Source organism: Rana temporaria, chromosome 2 (genome assembly GCF_905171775.1).
Source record: "Rana temporaria chromosome 2, aRanTem1.1, whole genome shotgun sequence".
NCBI lineage: Eukaryota > Metazoa > Chordata > Amphibia > Anura > Ranidae > Rana > Rana temporaria.
Genome location: NC_053490.1, coordinates 375895627 through 375919478, shown reverse-complemented (window position 1 = coordinate 375919478; position 23852 = coordinate 375895627). Strand labels below are relative to the sequence as shown.

The window sequence follows — 23852 nt, the reverse complement described above, 5'->3', positions numbered from 1 at the left end:
GCCTAGTAGCCGCATACATAGGCAAACAGTTGGCCTTCTCTTGCTTAGAAATATTTGTATTAGCTCCTTGATGGCCTTGACCTTTAATAAGGGCAGAAACACCTTCTGTTGTTCTGTATCCAATCTCATACCGAGGTATTCCAGCTGCCTTGTGGGCAGGAATGCGGACTTGTCTCGATTTAGGACCCAGCCGAACCTTTCGAGGTACTGAACTGTGAGGGCCACTGCTCGCTCCAGGCCAGGAGACGAGTGGTCTACGACCAAGAGGTCGTCCAGGTAAGCCAGGACCGTGACCCCTTGGGTCCTTAGATTGGCTAGGATTGGAGCTAGGACCTTCGTGAATACCCGGGGGGCCGTAGCCAACCCGAAGGGGAGCGCCATAAATTGGAAATGACGTTGAGCCACCGAGAAGCGTAGAAATACTTGATGTGGCTGAAAAATTGGCACATGAAGGTAAGCATCCTTTATGTCTATGGACGCCATAAAGTCGTCCTTCTGGAGCACGGCGACAGCTGACCGAATAGTTTCCATCCGGAATGAGCGGACCTTTAGGTACGCATTTACTCCCTTTAAGTCCAAAATTGGCCTAACATCGCCGTTGGGCTTTGGGATGATAAACAGGTTGGAGTAGAACCCCAATCCCTGTTCCCGGACTGGTACTTCTACTATCACCTTCTGGCATAGCAGATGATTCAATGCCGCTATCAATGCGGCTTTTTTCACAGGGTCGCCTGGTACTCTTGACTCCTGGTAATGAGGCGGAGGGATTTTTAGAAACTCTAGTCTGTAACCTGCGGCCACAGTAGACCGGGCCCATTCGTCGGGGATGTTGGCTTCCCAAACCTCTGCAAAGAGGTGAAGCCTTCCCCCCACCCTCATGGGTGGGGGCGCCCCTTCATAAGGCAGACTTAGGGGCTGGCTTAGCTGGTTTGCGATACCAAGGCTTCTTGCCGCCAGAGGCCTGTCCCTGCGATTTGCTGTTAAAGTTTGATCGTACAGGAGGCCGTCGGTACTGCCTGGAATTTGAGGGCCCCGGAGCCGGAGAAAGTTGCCTTTTAAACGTAGGCCCCCGAAACTTCTTTTTGACTGGTAAAAGCGTACTCTTACCACTCGAAATAGTCTGAATGTATTTATCCAGATCTTCTCCGAAGAGTCGTCCTCCATGGAAGGGAAAACCTGCCAGAAGCCTTTTGCATGGGGGCTCGGCCGCCCAGTTCTTTAACCATAAGAGTCTTCTCATATGCACTAAAAATAGTGATAAACGAGACGCCTGCTGAATAGAGTCTTTTATAGCATCCACCGCAAAGCATAAAGCTCTGGGTATATCAGATAGCTCCTCTGCCTGCTGGGCAGGGATGTCCTTAAGCATCTGTTTAGTCTGGTCTTTTAAAGCTTGACAGACTCCAATAGCAGCAACTGCTGGCTGTACCACTGCCCCTGCCGTAGCAAAGGAAGCTTTTAAAAGAGTTTCCAAACGTTTATCAACCGGGTCTTTAAACATTTGTATGTTTTCTACCGGGCAAGTTAGTGATTTATTCACACAAGAGATGGCAGCATCCACAGCTGGGAGCGCCCATTTTTTGGCAAACTTCTCTTCCAACGGGTAGATAACAGAAAATTTTTTAGGCGGCAGAAAAATTCTGTCTGGTCGTACCCAATCTTGGAAAATTAATTCCTCCAATAGAGGATGGACCGGAAAAACTGCGTTGTTCAAGGGCGCCTTTAAGGAGCCCAAAGAGGAAATTGCCGGACCCCGGAGCTCCGGTAAAGGCAACTTAAATGCCGAGTGAACCATGTCTGTCAAAGACTGGACCCACAGACTCTCCGCTTGGGAGGCTGAGAATGGTTCCTCAACAGTAGATTCCTCAATTTCTGAACCCTCTGGGTTCCCGTCCAATAGGTCCTCCTGAAAATCTAATTCCTCCGGCGAGAGAATTTCAGCATCTGTGGATACACATTTAGGCGAAGGGGATCTAGTCCGTTTCTTGCCTGGTAAAGACTTAGCGAACATAGCCGCCAATCTTTTCTCTAGCCCTCCTAAAGAGGCAGCTAGCATTTCCTCTGTGACAAACACAGGGTTGGGTGGATCTGGGCCAGCCGCCGCACCAGACCCCCCTACTGGCTCAACCAAGGCGGCCACAACTTGGTTAATAGGTGGGGAGAGTACTGGCATAGCCTGACTCGTATCCTCAGAATCCGAGGGGGAGCCCTTTTGTTTTTTGGCATTTTTTGTCCCCCTTGATCCTGAGCCTTTGGGAGCCATGGTACAATACCGAGGTACCCCTGCATGCAACAACTGACTGTTTGCAGCTAGGAAATAGTTAAGAGGTTTAGGGAACAGCAGGATTACTAGTGTCCAAAAACCCCTGGTGAGGCCGGGTATGTTTATCAAAATAAAGGAAAAAAATAAAAATCCCTTTTTTTTTTTTCTTCAATATGATATCTCCTTTTTTTTTTTTTTTTTTTAACATACGGCCCCACCAAATCTCTTTGCCAGCCTCCAACCTGCTGCAAAGGGGAATTTTTTGGCTTAATAGAACAAAATAGGCCAAGTCTAGGATGTACTACCCCTTTCTTGCCACCGGGGGTCACCGGAGTGCCGCTCTGCGTCCTCTCTCCTCCAGGTCAGCTCAGACTGAGCCAGAACGTAGCCTGTCTGTTCTTTAAAAGAGGCGAAGGCACGCCTCTTCCTGCGCGCTCCCCACCCCCCCCTCCCGGACGGCGCGAAAACTTTCTATTTTGGCGTGCACGCGCGCGCGCCTGTCAGGGGAGAGAGACACATGAGAAGCAGGGAGAGAGGATCGTGCCGACGGCTGCAGGGCGGCAAATTTGAACCCCCGGACAGGTAGGACACAACAGAGACTCTCAGGACTCTCAGTTTTTTAGTCCAGAATAGGTCTGCAAAAACGACCCTATCTGACCAGCAGGGCAGCAGGTAGCCAGCAAAAGATTCACTTGGACAGGGGAACCAGAGATGGGGGGGGGGGGAAATCAGATCATCCTGTCTACACACAGACATAGTGACCCAGGTGCCCATGCAGAGCATACTCAGGCTACCCCCCTTTTTTGATCACCCCTGGGGAGCCCGCTGTCGAACCAAGTTCCGCAGGCTCCCCACTTACCTGCTCCATGCCGCAGGATGTTTGCAAGCAAACCCAGTCCAATCTTCTCCCATCTCCGTGGGTAGTGTAGTAGACCATCAGGCACTGGGGTCCTGGAAGGAACCGCTGTCCTGGACCTATATAGCACCCCGGCAAACAGGGTACTTTTGGCTTTGGAAAAAAAGCTCCAAGTCCTGGGCCCAGGGTCCAGCCCTCCAGAGAGGGCATTATAGGCGAAACCCCACGGATTTTGGGGCCCGGGTACTGTCCACTTCGGCACTGAGGCACTCTGGACAGATCCGGTTAGCCTGCCAAAATCCTAAGGATATGGAGGCAAGCTATTCCGTGACCAACACCTAAGACACTGGCGAAAAAACTGAGGTACTCCTCCTATGGGAGGGGGTTATATAGGGAGGGGCACTTCCTGTTTGAGATTGCCAGTGTCCATCACCTGAAGGTACTCCATATAACCCACATAGTAATGAATATGCCGCTCTGTGTCCCGTGATGTACGAGAAAACAAAAAAAGGTTTTTCTATTTTACAATCTGCATTCACAAGAACGGGGGATCACAATAGGTACAGTTTGAAAGAGATAAAGGAAACGCGGTACTACATCCATTTTTAAAATGTTGATCCTCCAAAACAATGAGTATTGGGGCTCGTTCATACTTCTTGAGGTCTTGCATTGTACGCTGATAATTTTCCATATACAACTTAGTGAGATCTGGGGGAATTCTAATACCCAAATATTTAACCGTTGAAGTGCAAATTTTAAATGGAAAATGGAAATTATTCCCCAGAGCCTGAACTTGATGTGATAGAAAAGATACAATCTGATTTAGAGAAGTTTACGTTAAAGTTCCATAAGGCCCCAAACTGCTGAAATTCATACAAAATAAAAGGCATGGACACATATGGGGGGGTCAGTGACAGGGTAGCAAGTCATCTGCAAATACCACCAACCACACCTTCAGTCCGTCTAGCGGTATACCAGTAATAGAGGAGTTCTGTCTAAGAGCTGTTACCAGATGTTCAATTACCAAGACAAACAGGAGGGGAGACAGTGGGCATCACTGACAAGTGCCATTTTGATAGAAAAACTCAAAAGACAATGATTAATTCAAATTTTGGCACTTGGTTTGGTAGAGTGCCATAATTTTTCGCAACAGTCCCATTATCACCAAAGTTTGTTCCAAGAAGGGCCAGCCAACACGATCAAAAGCCTTCTCTGCATCAACAGAAAGAAGGCAAGCGGGTATTTTTGCTGATTGGGCATAATCAGCAAGCAATAGAGATTCAATGAGCTTCTCTCCCCTGAATAAATCCTACTTTGTCTGTATGTACCAGACTCATAATAAGGGGTTGAAGACGTGAGACAATCAATTTGGCATAGATTTTAACATCTACCCCAATTAAAGGGGTTGTAAATATTTTTTCCCCTAAATAGCTTCCTTTACCTTAGTGCAGTCCTCCTTCACTTACCTCGTCCTTCCATTTTGCTTTTAAATGTCCTTATTTCTTCTGAGAAATCCTCACTTCCTGTTCTTCTGTCTGTAACTACACATTGTGAAAATGACAATGGTCCCAAAAATGTGTCAAAATTGTCCAAAGTGTCCGCCATAATGTCGCAGTCACGAATAAAAAAATCGCTGATCGCCGCCAATAGTAGTAAAAAACAAAAATAATAAAAATGCAATAAAACTATCCCCTATTTTGTAAACGCTATAAATTTTGCGCAAACCAAACGATAAATGCTTATTGCGATTTTTTTTACCAAAAATAGGTAGAAGAATACGTATCGGCCTAAACTGAGGAATTTTTTTTTTATATGTTTTTGGGGGGATATTAATTATAGCAAAAAGTAAAAAATATTGCATTTTTTTCAAAATTGTCGCTCTATTTTTGTTTATAGCGCAAAAAATAAAAACCGCAGAGGTGATCAAATACCACCAAAAGAAAGCTCTATTTGTGGGGGAAAAAGGACGCCAATTTTGTTTGGGAGCAACGTGGCACTACCGCGCAATTGTCTGTTAAAGCAACGCAGTGCCGAATCGCAAAAACCTGGCCTGGGCATTTAGCTGCAAAATGGTCCGGGGCTTAAGTGGTTAAAGATATAGGACAATAGCTAGAAAAAAGCTTTAAGTCCTTATCTGGTTTGGGGAGTAGGGTGACACCCAAAGCATTAACGGTGTTATATGTTCCTTATAGGTTTTGTAGCATTTTGATGTGAATCCATCAGGACCGGGACTTTTGCCTGACGGTGTATTAGTAATTCCTTCTAATAATTCCTCAAGTGAAAACGAAGAATCCAAGGATTTCCCAATATCCTCATCCAGTTTTGTAATGGCAGTTTCAAATATATACTCCTGTATACGGCTGCTAAGAGAGTGTGAATCGGGAGATAATGTAGTAGCAAGGTTGTATAAAGCTGCAAAATAATCACAAAAGGCCTGTTGAAGGATGTGTGGATCTGAGGTAATTTCCCCTGATGGCAACGTAATGCTTGGTATAAAGGTCTGAAAGGAGCGGAGGTGTAATGACCGAGCAAGTGGTCTCCCAGATTTATTTCCAAACCTGTACTTTCCTAGAGCATATCTACATTGACAACTACTATATTAGATCTCTATCTGCACTAGTGATGACCTTGTCAAAGATATATCAGCCAATAACTATGGGGTCAGGGGAGTTTTTATGTAAAGTCTCTTAAGTGCGAAGCTTGGAAAAAATATCTTGTACAGTTACAGATCGAAATTAGATCGATACAGAAATTTATGCATCACGCAGCAGGACAGCATTACATTTAAAGCGTTTTCCACAGCCAACTGAATGGCAGAAAGGACTACAAGCCACTTTGCAGTATATACTCCAAATGTGCACGCCATAACTCGATGGGCATGGCTTAAAGATGTTGTAAACTCTGTACAACCACTTTCATCAACAGGTAAGCCTATATTAAGGCTTAGGCCTGAAAAGCGCTACGGCCATTTTTAACCCTTTCTTTGGGCCGCTAGCGGGGCCGAAAAGCACCACTTAAACAGCGTCAAAGCGCCGCTAAAACGGGCGGCGCTTTACCGCTAAAGCACGGGCAGTGTGAAAGGGGTCTAAAAGCAGATCAACCAGGTATATTCAGCGAGTGCATTTTTTGTTTTGTTTATTTCACTCATATCTACTAAAATTCTATACAAATTCCCTCTGTCCAATAATTAGGCAAGTGACATAGGAGTTGGGAAATAGTTGAGTAATCTTCTAGAATCTTCTGGAATGCGGGGAATGGCTAAATATAATTATAAAATTAATTCAGGCAAGATAGTTCACAAACAAGTATGTGTACTTGTGGGAAATTCAAACTGACCATTGAATGTAAAAATGTATAAGCTAAGGTTACCATCAACAATATCCGCATGTCAAACGGATCCATAGACTAAAGCCTCGTACACATGAAAGGATTTTCTGAAGACAAAGCCTCAGACTTTTATCCGAAGGCCGTTGGCCAGGAATTCGTCTTGCAAAAGGCACAGAATTTTTGGTCAACAACAGCTCTTTAGCGACACTCTTTGGGCACCTTCTGCTAATGTTGCGTTTGGTGAGCATTGCTTCCGAGCATGCATGTTTGTACTTGTGTACACACGATCGGAAAATCCAACAACAGACTCTGTCCACGGAAAATTTTAAAGCCTGGCATCCAACATTTGTCCGTGAAAAATCTGACAACAATTGTCCGATGAAGCGTACAAACGGTTGGATTTTCCGCCAACAGTCTGTCAACATACAATTCCCGTCGGAAAATCCGATTGTGTGTACGAGGCTTGAGACCCCTTTCACACTGAGGTGCTTTTCAGGCGCTTTTGCGCTAAAAACAGGGCCTGAAAATGGCTTCCCATTCATTTCAATGGATGCTTTCACACTGGGAAGGTGCGCTGGCGGGGCGGCGCAAAAAGTCCTGCAAGCAGCATCTTTGGGACATGCTTGGAGCGCTTTAAAAAGTGCCTCAAAAATGCCCCTGTATATTGAAATTAATGGGAAGTGCTTCCAAAAGGGCTTTTTTTCTTTACGTGACCTTTTCTTGTCACGTGACCTTAAAAAAAAGGGCAGTGCTAGTGATGCTAAAGTGCCCATTGTTTTTAAAGCGCCTCAGTGTGAAAGGGGTCTTAGAGGTAGAAAGCAAATAACGACATGTGCAAATTTTAACTACTCCTGGAGTTGTGATCATGCATCCCCATATTAGTTCTTTAGTGTTACCAATTAAAAAAAAGCTTACCAGTTTCCAAATCCACAGTCCATAACAGCTTCCAGCAGAGCCATTTCCTCCTGAGCTGTCCAGCTGGGATCCAGTACTGGAAAATCGGAGGTCTATTTAAAAAGAAAAGAATACAGGACCACCAAATATGTTTTTTTATTCATTAGATTACATAAGAATTATAGCCCTTCATATGTTTCCCATTACAAAAAAAAAATGGGGGGGGGGGGCTGGTTTTGTGAAATCTTAAATGTTATAAAAGACACGTGGAAGAAAACTACCGTATTTATCGGCGTATATCGCGCACTTTTTTGCCCTGAAAATCAGGGCAAAATCGTGGGTGCGCGGTATACGCCGATACCCGCGCCGACATATACCGAGCACAGTACACTCGGGTATAGTCGGGCAGTCTCGGCACCTTCCGCGCTCACGTCCTGGACGTACAGGACATCAGCGCGAGAGTTGCCGAGCATTGCCGACAATACACGAGTGTACTGCGCTCTGTATATGTCGGCGCAGTATTCAAACTCGGCGCGGTAAACGAGCGGGGAGGACGCCGGACCCGACGAAGAGGACGCCCGAAGCCGCAGAAGGACGCCGGACCCGACGAAGAGGACACCCGAAGCCGCAGAAGGACGCCGGACCCGACAAAGAGGACACCCAAAGCCGCAGACGAACGCCGGACCCGACGAGGCCGCCAATCGACGCCGCGCAAGACACCAAAACTGTAAGTACAAAAAAAACTTTTTTTCCACAGGATTGGGGGCAACTTTAGGGGTGCGCGGTATACGCGGGAGCGGGTTATACCGCGATAAATACGGTATGTCATCAGTTTATAGCGGAGCACAACGTGCACTAAATACGAGGCTACACTGAGTGCTAACATCAGTGAGAATACTTCTAAGTTTAACGGTATCTGACGCAACAGTTCCATTGTGTGTTTTTGAGAAAGAGAAACTAATATAGTGTAGTATTTATTGAAATCTTAATACATAACGTGTAGGTAAAGAAAATCAACCACATTTCTAAGGGCCACAGATATGCCCCAATATAAACAGCCTGTGATGGAACGGCTCCGCTCTCACAGAAGCCGACGTGAATTCCAAAACATAGAAGCTGCGGCTCGGATGCGACGTCACCAAAGAATAGGAAGTGTCAGCTGTAGTCCTGTCTCAACGCATTTCGCCAGAACGGCGTCCTCAGGAAGCTTTCAGAGTTTGGAACAAGGTTTTTTATATTGGTGCCAATCTGTGGCACTTACAAATGTGAGTAACTATATGTGATGTATTAAGATTTGAATAAATACTACACTAGATTTTTTTCTCTTCAGCATATGCAATTCCTTATACTTGAGATGGAAGGAGAGCCCACAGACTACATTTTTGTGTCACGTTTGCCACAGTATTCTGACTGACAAGTAAAGCTTTGCTGATCTTCTTGTAGCCTTCAATTTTCTTGTGTAAAGAAATTATTTTCTTTCTCAGGCCTTGTGACATTTCTCATCCATGTGGTGCCATTGCTGACAGCATGAAATGGGGAGGGGTTTTCTTTGTAAGTAACGCCCTCTTATAATCAACTGTCTGCTGGACACCTGTTTAATGAATAATTAGACTCACCTGTAGACTCTCATGTTGTAAAGCGCTGTGCAAGCTATTGGCGCTTCATAAATCCTGTGTAATATGGCATTTTGTGGTCTTAAATTTAGCTTTGCTCTTAAGACTTTCATTGGGGTGTATTCATTTTTGTAACATGGTCGTGTTAGGAAAAATACTTAAGTGTGTGCAAATTAACAAATCTTGGTTGTAATCAATGGCCTAGGCAGTATTTGTGGGAGTATTTTGTGGTAGAGAGTCCCACAGAAAATGTTGATTCTGAAAGGAAAGTTAAGGTTTTATAAAGGTGTACTCATTTATGCTGAGCACTGTATAGTGCACAATTATTTATTACATGTGAAGTGCCTTATTTTATTTTTGCACTTCTTAGTTTATAGTTTTTGCTCCTTAGGGCACTTAAAGGGGCAGCTATATAAAATATTAGCCATCTTATATTTTTTTAAGATGGTTTAGCGTAGGAAAGCTTTACTTAGTGGTGTCAGAAATAATGCAATTTATGGACTCACAACATATACAGGCTATTTGAATACACAGTGCACCTTTTTTCTTTGTTTTTCTTCCCTGTTTTGCGGATAACTCCGCCCCCCCACCTTTTTTTTTACCTGCCTTGGCCCCTGGGTCTTCTGGCTCAGGCATAACGCACTGCCCCCCGGCCCCGGCTGGGGAGACAGTGGTAGTTTATAATTTGTTCCCTTAATAGTATATATTCTATTATGTGCCTTTATGTGCCTTTATGTTTTACATCCATATCCCCTGCGTGGGAACTTGTCTGTTTTTCCTCTTTTTTATACATATTTTTAATAACAATATTGTACCAGAATACACAGTGCACTATCATTTGGTAAAAAAGGGAAGAGATTGCGCTAAATAAGTGATATATAAACAAAAAAAGTGACATAAGTTCAAATGAATAATAAGTCCCGCCACAAAGGCAAGTAAATAAATTCTCCCAGGTGATGAACACTATGATTTGGTACATGTGAAGCGTCTTACTTTTTTTTTTTTTAACTATGCTGTATGGCCAATGTCCACCTAAATATGGTTCCCAAAGGTTAGTAGACATCACTGGGCCAGATCCACAGAGCGAGTACGCCAGAGTATCTACTGATACGCCGGCGTACTTTCAAATTTCCCGCATCGTATCGTTGTTTTGAATCCTCAAATCAAGATACGACGGCTTCTGGGTTAGATCCGACAGGTGTACGTCTTCGTACGCCTTCGGATCTAAGATGCAATACTTCGGCGTCCGCTGGGTGGCGTTCACATCGTTTTCCGCGTCGGGTATGCAAATTAGCTATTTCCGACGATCCACGAACGTACGAGTGGCCGGCGCATTTTTTTACGGCGTCTGTAGTCGGCTTTTTTCGGCGTATAGTTAAAGCTGCTATTTCGTCGCATAAAGTTAGACTTGCCATGTTAAGTATGGCCGTCGTTCCCGTGTCGAAATCTGAATTTTTTATTTTTTTTGTGTAAGTCGTCCGTGAATCGGGATGGACGCAAGTCACGTCTATGTTTAAAAAGCGACGTCATTTTGCACAATGCGCGGCAGAAAATTTAGAAACGGAGCATGCGCAGTTCATTCCGCGGGGACGTGCTTCATTTAAATGAAACACGCCCCCTAATCGCCGATTTGAATTCCGCGCCCTTACGCCGCTTGAGATACACTACGCCGCCGTAACTTACGCCGCAAATTCTTTGGGGATTCGAAACGGCCTAATGCAAGTTACAGCGGTGTAGCGTATCTCACATACGCTGCGCCGATCTATTTGTATGTGAATCTACCCCACTGTCATACTATAGTCAGTACAACCATGGAAAATGTTAACCATTCCGCAAAGATAAACCAGCAAAGCATAAATTACTCCTCAATAAAAATGATGTTGGAATAAATAGGTACTGTAAATGATAGTTTTGTTAAGCTACATGATGTCATATCAAATTAAATTGTATCTACCATGATCTCATAACTGTGGTCACTCTGGTGCTTCTTGTACTCGAATCCTCTTGAGAAACACTAAAAAAACAAACAAAAAGACCGTCTTAAAATACAAACAGTATTACATTCAGCAAGGGTTGGGGGGGGGGGGGGTGCAAGGATTTGAAAAATATGTCCGATTTAAAGTGATTGTAAAGTCAACATTTAATTTTTAATTTTAAATAACAAACATGACATACCTACCTGCTCTGTGCGATAGAGTTTATATATATATATATATATATATATATATATATACACATATATACATATACACACACACATCATCACAACTACTTTGTACATCCAGGTGGATCACACTTTTTCTCCCAGAGAAATTGGGCTTTCATTTGGTGGTAAATGGTAATTTATATCCTCCCGATTTATTTTTTTATTATTAAATAAAAACTGTCCCAAAATAGTAAAAATATATATATATATATATATATATATATATATATAAATTTAGTTGTGTTTCTTGCTACTACCATAACCTTCCACCAAAAAATAGCCCAAATTAAATTCTCCTGCTCCTGACGATCGCAGCGATTCAACATATGTGTATGTTAGTTGTTTGTAACCGTAATACAGCCCAAAAACAATAGTGTGCAATAACCCTGGCACTGACCTAGATCAAACCTTGATCTAGGTATTTTATTTTTTAAACACACACTTTTTTCTTCCCATTGTGCTCTTCCAGCACAAAAGGGAGATATGCAAATATACAGCCCCATAAAAAAAAGCCCAGTCCAGTGGGGTCGCATATTTGCATACGCTTGGCGTGAAGAGGTTGATGCAGGGAATGCATTAAGGTAAAAAAAAAAAAAAGTTTAGGCTTTAGAACCACTTTAAATGTATAAAAGTCCTATTTACGGTAAATTTAAGTATGCGTGGTAAAACCCACTTAAAAAAAATAAAAAAAAAATAAAATACTGCTCACTTGAGCAAATCATTATTTTGCCAGCTGACTGGTTTCCGCATAAAAATATCCCTGCAACAACAGAAATTCTAGCTTTTGAACCCTTTTAGTAAAAATAGAACATAAGTATCCATGTGGTACATAGTAAAGCAGTTCCATTTTCATTCAACCCAGCAGGGCTGCATGAAAAAGAACTGGCAGCTCAGGAGGAGCCGCTGTACTAACTATCCGGTGTTAGTACATCGACCTACCATGCTGTTTTATTGTGTTCGGACAGGGGGTCCCCCTGTCACAACACTCTGGTCAGCGCTCTCAGCCACTGGCTGAAAGCACTGATCGGGAACCAGTCAGCAGACCTTTGTTGGCCATGCCCCTTTGACAGTAAACATGGGCCGTCTGTCGGAAGGTTTCGATTGAACCAGCCAATGTCGCCTGACATTTGGCCCATGTGTACTAGGCTTTTTATAGGCAATTCAGCTTCTTCTCAAAGAAAAGACCTGCAGTATCTGTACAGAATGGGATTTTTACTGTCCCTTGTGAAGTTCACGGCAGCCCAATCTCTGGAACATATGGGACTAAAGTACAGCTTTCAGTGTGATTTTAAAATAGGGCTCAGAAAAATGCAAAGGTTTCCCTGCGACAGTATAAAGACATTAGGAAATTGTACCTGCAAACAAAGTAGAAATTCTGGAGGTCCGCATTCTGCACACTTGATGTATGGCTCCATAAGGTAAGAGGAACAGCCTCGACAAGGTGGTTTATCAAAGACATCCCCTATAGGGTGTAACAAACAGGCATATAATAAATAAAATGAAACAGCCAATAACGGAAAATTAAGAATTAAACTGCACATAGCTGTATCTCTATGTAATAGACACAAAACACATGGGGAAAATATTGAAAATCTGTAGACAGCATGGTCATAATTTAGGGAACCTAACGCCAAACAAGGCCATTTGTAGTGCTGCTGGTGGAATTTCTTGGAGAAAACATTTCTCCTGGGGTCCCAATAAAGCCAAGCTCAGATTGCGGTGAACCTATTTAAAAATACTTCATTCTTTACCGGTATTCAGGTTGATGTACTATAGTGACACTAATCATAGCCAAGCGGCACACTTTACTGATTTTTTTTTTTTTACAGAGGTAAAAATATATATATTATATTATACACACACTGCTCCAAAAATGAAAGGAACACTTTGAAAACATATCAGATCTCAACGGGCAAAAATCTCATGCTGGATATCTATACTGATATGGACTGGATAATGTGTTAGGAATGAAAGGATGCCACATCATTTGATGGAAATGAAAGTTATCCACCTACAGAGGGCTGAATTCAAAGACACCCTGAAAATCAAAGTGAAAAAAAATTATGCAGCAAGCTAGTCCATTTTGCTGAAATTTCATTGCAACTCGAAATGGTCCTCAGTAGTTTGTATGGCCCCCAAGTGCTTGTATGTATGCCTGACAAGATCAGGGCATGCTCCTAATGAGACGACGGATAGTGACCTGGGGTATTTCCTCCCAGATCTGGACTAGAGCATCACTGAGCTCCTGAACAGACTGAGGTGCTACATGAACCGAAACATAATGTCCCAGAGGTGTTCTTTTGGATTTAGGTCAGGTGAGTGTGGGGGCCATTCAATGGTATCAATTTCTTCATCCTCCAGTAACTGGCTGTATGCTCTCGCCACATGAGGCCAGGCATTGTCGTGCACCAGGAGGAACCCAGGACCCACTGCACCAGCGTAGGGTCTGACAATGGGTCCAAAGATTTCATCCCGATACCTAATGGCAGTCAGGGTGCCAATATGTAGCCTGTAGATGTCTGTGCGTCCCTCCATTGATATTCCTCCCCAGACCATCACTGACCCACCACCAAACCAGTCACGCTGAACGATGTTACAGGCAGCATAAAGTTCTCTGCGGCTTCTCCAGACCCTTTTACGTTTGTCACATATGCTCAGGGTGAACCTGCTCTCATCTGTGAAAAGCATGGGGCACCAGTGGCGGACCTGCCAATTCTGGTGTTCAATGGAAAATGCCAATCAAGCTCCACAGTGTCTGGCAGTGAGCACAGAGCACACTAGAGGACTTCGGGCCCTCAGGCCACCCCCATGAAGTCCATTTCTTTTTTTTTTTTTCTAAAGGGTGAAAAAAAAATTAGAGTTAAAACTAATCAGTACAAACCATGGAGCAAAATAAAGCCATGTTTGAGCTCCACTGCAAATATAAGCAGCACTGAAATAAACCCCAATTCACCGATTAGGCAAGTGATAAAAAATGAAACCAACCTTTAACACTAGAATTAAATTTCCTCAAAAAAAAAAAAAAAAAAAAACATAAATAATCCCATCACTACTGAAGCATACAAGTGTAATTTCCTGAAAATGTTGCCAAGTAGGCACAGGAATCCCTAAATGGCGACCGTCGAGGAAATGTTTATCTAGGCTCACTACTATCCACAGCAGCAAATAAATGCTGCCATGGCTTGGATTAGAGCCAAATGAAGTCCATTTCTGATTGTTTGGTCAGAGACATTCACACCAGTGGCCTGCTGGAGGTCATTTTGTAGGGCTCTGGCAGTGCTCATCCTGTTCCTCCTTGCACAAAGCAGCAGATACCGGTCCTGCTGATGGGTTAAGGACCTTCTACGGCTCTGTCCAGCTCTAGAGTAACTGCCTGTCTCCTGGAATCTCCTCCATGCTCTTGAGACTGTGCTGGGAGACACGGAAAACCTTCTGGCAATGACACGTATTGATGTGCCATCCTGGAGGAGTTGGACTGCATGTGCAACCTTCATAGGGTCCAAGTATCGCCTTGCGCTACCAGTAGTGACACTGACCCTAGCCAAATGCAAAACTAGTAAAAAAAAAACAGTCAGAAAAGATAAGTAGGGAAAAAAAATGTCAGAAACCTCCCCCTGAAAAAAACATTCATGATTCAGAAGTGCTCCTTTAATTTTTTAAACCGTGTATGTATTATACAGTCATGGCCAAAATTGTTGGCACCCCAGAAATGTTTACAGAAAATCAAGTATTTCTCACAGAAAGGTATTGCAGAAACACATGTTTCGCTATACACATGTTTATTCCCTTTCTGTGTATTGGAACAAAACAAAAAAAAGGGAGGAAAAAAAGCTAATTGGACATACTGTCACACAAAAAATGGGCTGGTCAAAATTCTTGGCACTCTTTCAAAATTGTGGATAAATAAGATTGTTTAAAGCATGTGATGCTCCTTTAAACTCACCTGGGGCAAGTAACAGGTGTGGGCAATATCAAGAAGTTTGCAACCCGTGGCACTGTAGCTAATCACTCTGGGCATGGATGCAAGAGAAAAATTGATGAAAGGTTGCAACGCGGGATAGTCCGGATGGTGGATAAGCAGCCCCAAACAAGTTCCAAAGAAAATTAAGCTGTCCTGCAGGCTCAGGGGGCATCAGTGTCAGCGCCAACTATCCGTCAACATTTAAATGAAAAGCTATGGCAGGAGATCCAGGAGGACCCCACTGCTGACACAGAGACATAAAAAAGACTACAGTTTGCCCTTCTGGGAAAACGCCTTGTGGACAGATGAGACCAAGATAGAGCTTTTTGGTAAAGCACATAATTCTACTGTTTACCAAAAATGGAATGAGGCCTACAAAGAAAAGAACACAGTACCTGCAGCGGTGGAGAGTTCTAAAGTGGCCAGCAATGAGTCCAGATCTAAATCTCATTCAACACCTGTGGAGAGATCTTAAAATTGCTGTTGGGAAAAGGCGTCCTTATAAGAGAGACCTGGAGCAGTTTGCAAAGAAAGAGTGGTCCAAAATTCCGGGTGAGAGATGCAAGAAGCTTATTGATGGTTATAGGAAGTGACTGATTCAGTTATTTTTTCCAAAGGATGTGCAACCAAATGTTAAGTTAAGGGTGCCAAGAATTTTGACCAGACCATTTTTGGAGTTTTGTGACATTTTGTCCAATTTGCTTTTTTTCCTCCTTTTTTTGTTTTGTTCCAATACACACAAAGGGAATCAACATGTGTATAGCAAAACATGTGTTACTGAAATACTTTTCTGTGAGAAATACTTGATTTTCTGGAAAAATTTCTGTGGTGCCAACAATTTCGGCCATGACTAACTGATTTTGTCCAACAACACCTTCTAGGAATCATCCTCTTCATCATAAAATATTTATCATTATATTAATTTTATGTATCATAGGACTTGAGTTTCTCTGCAATGACTGCATATATCGATAATAGTATTTACAGTGGATGTACGTTTTGATATGAACACAAGTCAGATATTTACAGTACCAAGAGTTCAATTAGTTTGATCTCTTTTTGATACATTGTCAATATTCATCAATTTGCTGCAGGTGCCGTCTTGTTTCATAGTGTGGTCTCTTGTAAGCCCCTTTGGGCCGAATTCCTCTCTTGGAGAGGCGAGGATAGCAATGGAGTCCACTGGATCATCCAACAGATTTTTACATTTCTGGTGGTGAGGTCATTTATTCCATCCTTCAGCGGTAAATAGAACAGCATTGTGTTCGTAAAAAATAGTGCATAATGTAAATTATCTTCTTAAAACTGAGATGTTTTACCACTTCATTACTGGGCACTTAAACCCCCTTCCTGCCCAGACCAATTTTCAGCTTTCAGCGCTGACGCATTTTGAATGACAATTGCGCGGTCATACAACACTGTACACAAATTATATTTTTATCATTTTTTTCCCACAAATAGCGCTTTCTTTTGGTGGTATTTGATCATCTCTGCGATTTCTATTTTTTGCACTATAAACAAAAAAAGACAGAAAATTTAGAAAAAAAAAAAACACAATATTTTTTACTTTTTGTTATAATAATATCCCAAATATTTTTTTTTTTTTCCCCCTCGGTTTAGGCCGATACGTATTCTTCGACATATTTTTGTTAAAAAAAAAAAAAAAATCCCAATAAGCATATATTGATTGGTTTGCGCAAAAGTTATAGCGCCTACAAAATAGGGGATAGATTTATTTTTTACTAGTAACGGCGGCGATCTGCGTTTTTTTTTTTGTCAGGCCTGCGATATTGCGGCGGACATATCGGACACTTTTGACACAATTTTGGGACCATTCACATTTATACAGCGATCAGTGCTATAAAAATGCACTAATTACTGTATAAATGTGACTGGCAGGGAAGGGGTTAACACTAGGGGGTGAGGAAGGGGTTAAATGTATTCCCTTGGTGTGTTCTAACTGTGTGGGGGGAGGGGACTGACTGGGGGAGGTGACCGATGCTGTGTCCCTATATACAAGGGACACAGCATCGGTCTCCTTTCTCCCTGACAGGACGTGGAGCTCTGTTTACACACAGAGCTCCACGTCCCTGCTGTCACTGCCAATCGCGGGTAGCTGGCGGACATCTCAGCGATGTGCCGGGCACAGTGTTTACCTGCTGCACTGCACGCCCCCCAGCGGTGCGCGCGGGGAATGCAGATAAAAGGACATCCAGGGACGTCCACCCGGCAGTTGAGAGCCGCGCTGTGGACGTCTTTCGTCTATAGCGCGGCTCTGAAGCGGTTAATATTTATTTAGGAGCCAGCCACCCCCCAGAAGACCATGATTTAATAGGTTGAAACGTGTCAGAGTTTCCATACAGTTCAACTATTTAATGTAATGCTGTATAATTATATGGTTGCTTTGCTGTATCATGGAATATGCGCTGTATCCCTACAACCAGAGTCTACATTTGAATAGCAACATGTATTTGTAATTTATTCTAATAAAGATTTTTATACAATTTTCATACTTTGATTTACATATCTTGCTGCATTAAAACCCCCTGCGGGGAACCTTCCTATAGTATCCAAATATATTTTGGGGTGCCCAGCCCAAACTCTCTTATATGCGTTTTTCCCATTCTATACTTTTTGGTGTGAAAAGCCCCGATTCACACCTAAGCACTCTGAAGCTTGAAGCAGAAATCTCCAAAACGCTCAATAATCACAATCCTATGCTTTTAACCACTTCCCGACGGCCGCATGTATATGTACGTCCACAGAATGGCACGTACAGGCAAATGGGCGTACAGGTACGTCCTTGCCTTTCCGCGGGTCCGATCGGGACCCCCCCCCCCCCGCTACATGCGACGGTCGAATTCCCGCGGGGAGCGATCCGGGACGACAGCGCGTCTATTCGTTTCTAGCCGCCCCCTCGCGATTGCTCCCCGGAGCTGAAGAATGGGAAGAGCCGTATGTAAACACGGCTTCCCCGTGCTTCACTGTGGCGGCGCATCGATCATGTCATCCCCTTTATAGGGAGACTCGATCGATGATGTCAGTCCTACAGCCACACCCCCCCTACAGTTGTAAACACACACTAGGTGAACCCTAACTCCTACAGCGCCCCCTGTGGTTAACTCCCAAACGGCAACTGTCATTTTCACAATAAACAATGCAATTTAAATGCATTTTTTGCTGTGAAAATGACAATGGTCCCAAAAATGTGTCAAAATTGTCCGAAGTGTCCGCCATAATGCTGCAGTCACGAAAAAAAAAAATCGCTGATCGCCGCCATTGGTAGTAAAAAAAAAAAAGAATAATAAAACTATCCCCTATTTTGTAAACGCTATAAATTTTGCGCAAACCAATCGATAAACGCTTATTGCGATTTTTTTACCAAAAATAGGTAGAAGAATATGTATCGGCCTAAACTGAGAAAAAAAAATGTATATATGTTTTTGGGGGATATTTATTACAGCAAAAAGTAAAAAATATTGCATTTTTTTCAAAATTGTCGCTCTATTTTTGTTTATAGCGCAAAAAATAAAAACCGCAAAGGTGATCAAATACCACCAAAAGAAAGCTCTATTTGTGGGGGGGAAAAGGACGCCAATTTTGTTTGGGAGCCACGTCGCACGACCGTGCAATTGTCTGTTAAAGCGACGCAGTGCCGAATTGTAAAAACCCCTTGGGTCATTTAGCAGCATATTGGTCCGGTCCTTAAGTGGTTAACGCAAAAGGTGTGAACCAGGCCACAGTTCAGTTCCCATTATGACTAGGGATGAGCCCAGATATGTTAGAATCAGTCTGAACCCGCCTGAGCTATCCTGCAAGGAAGCAGTCACTGCAGACCGCCAGTCATAAGTGACTGAGGCATTCCCTGACCTGCAGCCACTTGTATGCAATGAGTGTGCTTATACATGGCTGTAGGGTGGGCAATGCCTCAGTCACTTATAACTGGCGGTCTGCAGTGACTGCTTCCTTGCAGGATGGCTCAGGCAAGTTTGGATTAGGATCCTAACACACCAGAGAGCTCATCTGTGATTATGCTATGGGAAAACGAATGGTCCCATACACGTTACCTCATGCCACCTGTGATGGTACGATACAGCACCATTAATAAATGACATTCCAATGCACCTCGCCAACAGAAGTGTGCTGTGGAATAACAGGGCACTGAAAAAAAAAAAAGGGGGGGGGGTGCAGGTTTGATTTATGGGCTTCTGAGGTGCGTGTCAGCCTATTAATTTTACGTGGGCTGCCTACTGCAACGCACATTAACGTGTGATAAAACGTGCATGTTTCCACATTGTGTCTCAGTGGTAAGTGGACCTTAAAAAATATATAGGACTCGGCATAAACACCGGGGTTCATAAAGCAGTTAAGTGACTTATGTGGCCTAAATGTAGACAACGAAAGTAATTTAAGTAAGCGCTTTATGGACTCTGAAGTCCTTTACTGTATATCTTCTATGTTGCTTGGGGTTACAGTGGCTACACCTAGTGAGTTGGCTTGTGAATGGTTTATTGTGCCCTGGGTTTCTTTATTTTTAAACCTAACCTCTTCCTAGTAGCTGGCTTTCCATTGGTGACAGCGGTGCCCGACAAGCCCCTCCCCGCTCAGTGAGCAGAGAAGAGCTTGTCATCCGTCGGCTCAGCGGAGATCTGTGGACGGTCTTGTGTGAATGGACACTTAGTGTCTGATAAAGCTTGTAGGAGAAGTTTTCATACTGCACTGACTGTCCTATGAGGAAGCAGGACCCCTGACCCTCTGTCTGGACAGTGCTGAATGGCCCTATGCTGATCACATGCACCCTCCCAAGAAAAAATAAAACTGAGTATGTGCCGAGTAACTCCAAAGGCTCGGTCTCATCAGGAGATGGATTGGGGACAGTAAACAAAGCCTTGCGACACATTTTTGCGCGTGCCAAGCACCATACGATCCGGAGTGGTGCGTATTTGGAAAAGGGTCTGGGACTTCTTCTTCTGTACGTTGAAGCGAATGGGCTGCCCAATGCACCAGTGCCTGCTCACACCTGAACCTAGTGCACTGCATTACTGTATAGGTGGAAATGCGTTCTAGTGTGTTCCCATTCACCACTATAGAAGCCATGGTGCTTTTCCAGGACAACACTTGTCTCCACGACGAACAATACAAACAAGCACACAGCCGCTGTCCGTCCCTTCCACAAGTCCCGGATGCCGCTTCCGGTCCGTATATATGTTCCGTACGGCCACTCACCTCTGTACGGAGCCAACCGGTCCATGGTGCTCACAGCCCGCTCTCCGCGTATCGCCGCAGCCTCTGCCCCAACCAGCCAATCCGCAGAGGGCCTAGTCTATGGGAAACATGGGAACGCCAGGCTACAATAGTCGATAACAGAGAGTGTCGTCCAGCCTCCTTGCAGCAGAGGGGATTACCTATTGAAAGGATTCTTCAGTTGCTGGAAGAGATAGATAGAAGCTCCCCAGTAGCTGTCCTTTAAGTCTTATACTGTGTATTAATGAATAAAGAATGATGAGCGCAAACTAAAAATCTAAAAGTGAATATAAAGACAGTCCATAGGGGACTGATAACAATCAATAAAGATATGCAGTGAATTATACTGTGTATTATTCTGTAAAAGGGTTTATCTCATCGCCCACTATTTCATTAACTATTTGCCCTCTGGAAGATTTACCTCCCTTCATGACCAGGCCATTTTTTTGGGGCGATACAGCACTAAGCTACTTTAACCACTTAAGCTCCGTACCATTTTGCTGGTCAAAGACCCGGCCACTTTTTTGCGATTCGGAACTGCGTCGCTTTAACCACTTCCAGACCTTAGGTGTTTTTCAGATTCGGCATTTACAAGACTAAAACATTTTTTTTTGCTAGAAAATTACTTAAAACCCCCAAAAATTATATATATTTTTTTCTAACACCCTAGAGAATAAAATGGTGGTCATCGCAATACTTTTTGTCACACCGTATTTGCGCAGCGGTCTTACAAGCGCACTTTTTTTGGAAAAAAATCACTTTTTTGAATTAAAAAATAAGACAACAATAAATTTGGCCCAATTTTTTTATATTGTGAAAGATAATGTTTCGCCGAGTAAAATGATACCCAACATGTCACGCTTTAAAATTGCGCCCGCTCGTGGCATGGCGTCAAACTTTTACCCTTAAAAATCTGGATAGGCGACGTTTAAAAAATTCTATAGGTTGCATTTTTTGAGCTACAGAGTAGGTCTAGGGCTAGAATTATTGCTCTCGCTCTAACGATCGCGGCGATACCTCACTTGTGTGATTTGAACACCGTTTTCATATGCGGGCGCTACTCGCGTATGCGTTCGCTTCTGCGCGCGAGCTCGTCGGGACGGGGCGCTTTAAAAAAAAATTTTGTTTTCTTATTTATTTTTATTGATTTTATTATTTTTTACACTGAAATAAAATAAAATAAAAAAATGATCACTTTTATTCCTATTACAAGGAATGTAAACATCCCTTGTAAAAGAAAAAAGCATGACAGGTCCTCTTAAATATGAGATCTGGGGTCAAAAAGACCTCAGATCTCATATTTAGACTTAAATGCAAGAAAAAAAAAAAAAAAGGAAAATTTGTCATTTAAAAAAATGACAACAAAAAAATTGTCTCTTTAAGAGGCTGGGCGGGACGGACGTTTTGACGTCACTTCTGCCCAGCAGAGCTATGAGGACGGGTGGGGGCCATCTTGCCCTCACTCAAGTCCTCACTCACCAGGCGGCAGCATCCGATCTCCTCCGCCGCTACCGACGGCTACGGTAAGCAGCGGAAAGGAAAAAGTCCGATGGGGCATACACACGGTCGGAAATATCCTGAGGCAGGGGTGGTAAACTGAGGACTCTTATCTGAAGTGAAGGGACTATAGACTCTTATGTTAAAGGACACCCAATTTTAGACTGGAGGGGCTTGAGATTTTGCATACATTCAAAGGGGGTGTCACGAGGAAGGCTGAGAAAATGCTGCTGGGCTTCACCAACTTGGATGTGATATTGGCAACCTCAGCAGGTTTAGAGCTGGCACTTAGGCCCCTTTCACACTGGGGCGGGAGGTGCGTCGGCGGTAAAGCGCCACTATTTTTAACCGCGCTTTACTGCCAATTTTGCGGCGCTATACGTCCGCTAGTGGGGTGGTTTTACCCAGAACGGGTTAAAAACCGCTGTAAACCGCCTCTACAGAGGTGCATTGCCGGCGGTATACCCGCGGTGCCCCATTGATTTCAATGGGCGGGAGCGGTATACACACCCCGCTCCGTCATCGCTCCAAAGATGTGGCTAGCAGGACTTTTTTTTACCGTCCTGCTAGCGCACCGCTCCAGTGTGAAAGCCCTTTCACACTGGAGACACAGCAGCGGCTGTTTAGAGTCAGTTTGCAGGCGCTATTTTTAGCGCAATAGCGGCTGCAGTGTGAAACGGGTCTTAGCCTAGGTTCACACTGCTGCGAATTCAAAATCGAGGTAAAATGCGCGATTTTACCGCGATTTCGCGGCCGCGATTTTGCCGCGATTTGCCGCGATTTCGGCCGCAATTTAATGTAAATCGCGGCCCGAAATCGCAAAAAGTAGTACAGGAACTACTTTTTGAAATCGCAGATGCGGCGTCCCACGCCGATTTGAGATGCGATTTGACATGTCAAATCGCATCTCAAATCGTTCAAATCGTACCCAGTGTGAACCAGGGCTTAAAGTGATTGTAAACCCTTTACTTCCACTTTTACCTACAGGTACCATGAATATCTCCTAAACTTGCACCGTTTAGGACAGTGATGACGAACTTTGGCAGTCCAGGTGTTTTGAAACTACATTTCCCATAATGCTCATGCACTCTGCAGTGTACTAGAGCATCATGGGAAATGTAGTTCCAAAACATCTGGGGTGCCAAGGTTCGCCATCACTGGTTTAGGAGATATTCACTATGGGCCAGATTCACAGAAGAGATACGATGGCGTATCTCCTGATACGCCGTCGTATCTCTGTGATCCGCCCGTCCTAACTATGCGACTGATTCATAGAATCAGTTACGCATAGATAGCCCTAAGATCCGACAGGTGTAATTGACTTACACCGTTGGATCTTAGGATGCAATTCTAGGCCAGCCGCTAGGTGGCGATTCCATTGTGGTCGGCGTAGAATATGCAAATGACTAGTTACAGCGATCCACGAAGATCCGCGCGTTCGTCGCAATCTCGTATGTCGTCGCTAGTCGGTTTTTCCCGTCGCAAAGTTACACCTGCTTTAACATGGCTTATCTTTAGAACAGCCATGTTAAAGTATGGCCGTCGTTCCCGCGCCGAATTTCGATTTTTTTTTTTGCGTAAGACGTCCGGGAATACGAAACGCCGTAATGCACGTCGCAGTTAAAAAAACGTTGGGGCGCCGTAATTTCGCGCAAAGCACGTCGGCGCGGGAACGCGCCTAATTTAAATGGTGCCCGCCCCATTTGAGCCCCGCCGAGCGCATTTACATTACACCACCGCAAGTTTACAGGTAAGAGCTTTGTGAATCAGGCACTTACGCTTTAAACCTGCGGCGGTGTAACGTAAATGGGATACGTTACGCCTCCGAGGAGTAACGTAAATGTCTCTGAATCTGGCCCTATATCCGCATGTGCCGACGTCATTGGAACAATCGCAGTGAAGAAATGGCTCGCTCGTGACATTTTTTCAGTAGCTGTGCCGTTACCGGCGGCACCCGCGCGCATGCACGGAGAGTGACATCAGCGCAGCTC

General features: G+C 43.9%; 1 protein-coding gene and 1 non-coding gene across 3 annotated transcripts in view; both read right to left on the bottom strand.

Moving 5' to 3' along the window:
• The window catches only part of TADA2A (transcriptional adaptor 2A), a 59569-nt gene extending 39063 nt beyond the window's left edge, over positions 1-20506 (bottom strand). Inside the window, exons 1-4 of one of the 2 annotated variants that reach the window (XM_040337821.1) lie at positions 20347-20506; positions 12515-12621; positions 10908-10967; positions 7362-7453 (exon numbers count right to left, since the gene is read on the bottom strand). In XM_040337821.1, the coding sequence (XP_040193755.1) occupies positions 7362-7453; positions 10908-10967; positions 12515-12621; positions 20347-20371 (284 nt within the window). In that variant the 5' untranslated portion in view covers positions 20372-20506. The remainder of the gene's footprint in view (positions 1-7361; positions 7454-10907; positions 10968-12514; positions 12622-20346) is intronic. The other variant, XM_040337820.1, reaches the window with a different exon arrangement.
• LOC120929762 lies at positions 14223-14357 on the bottom strand. Its single transcript, XR_005747464.1, has one exon. It is a non-coding gene; the product is annotated as a small nucleolar RNA SNORA16B/SNORA16A family (small nucleolar RNA).
• Positions 20507-23852: the final 3346 nt, after the last annotated feature.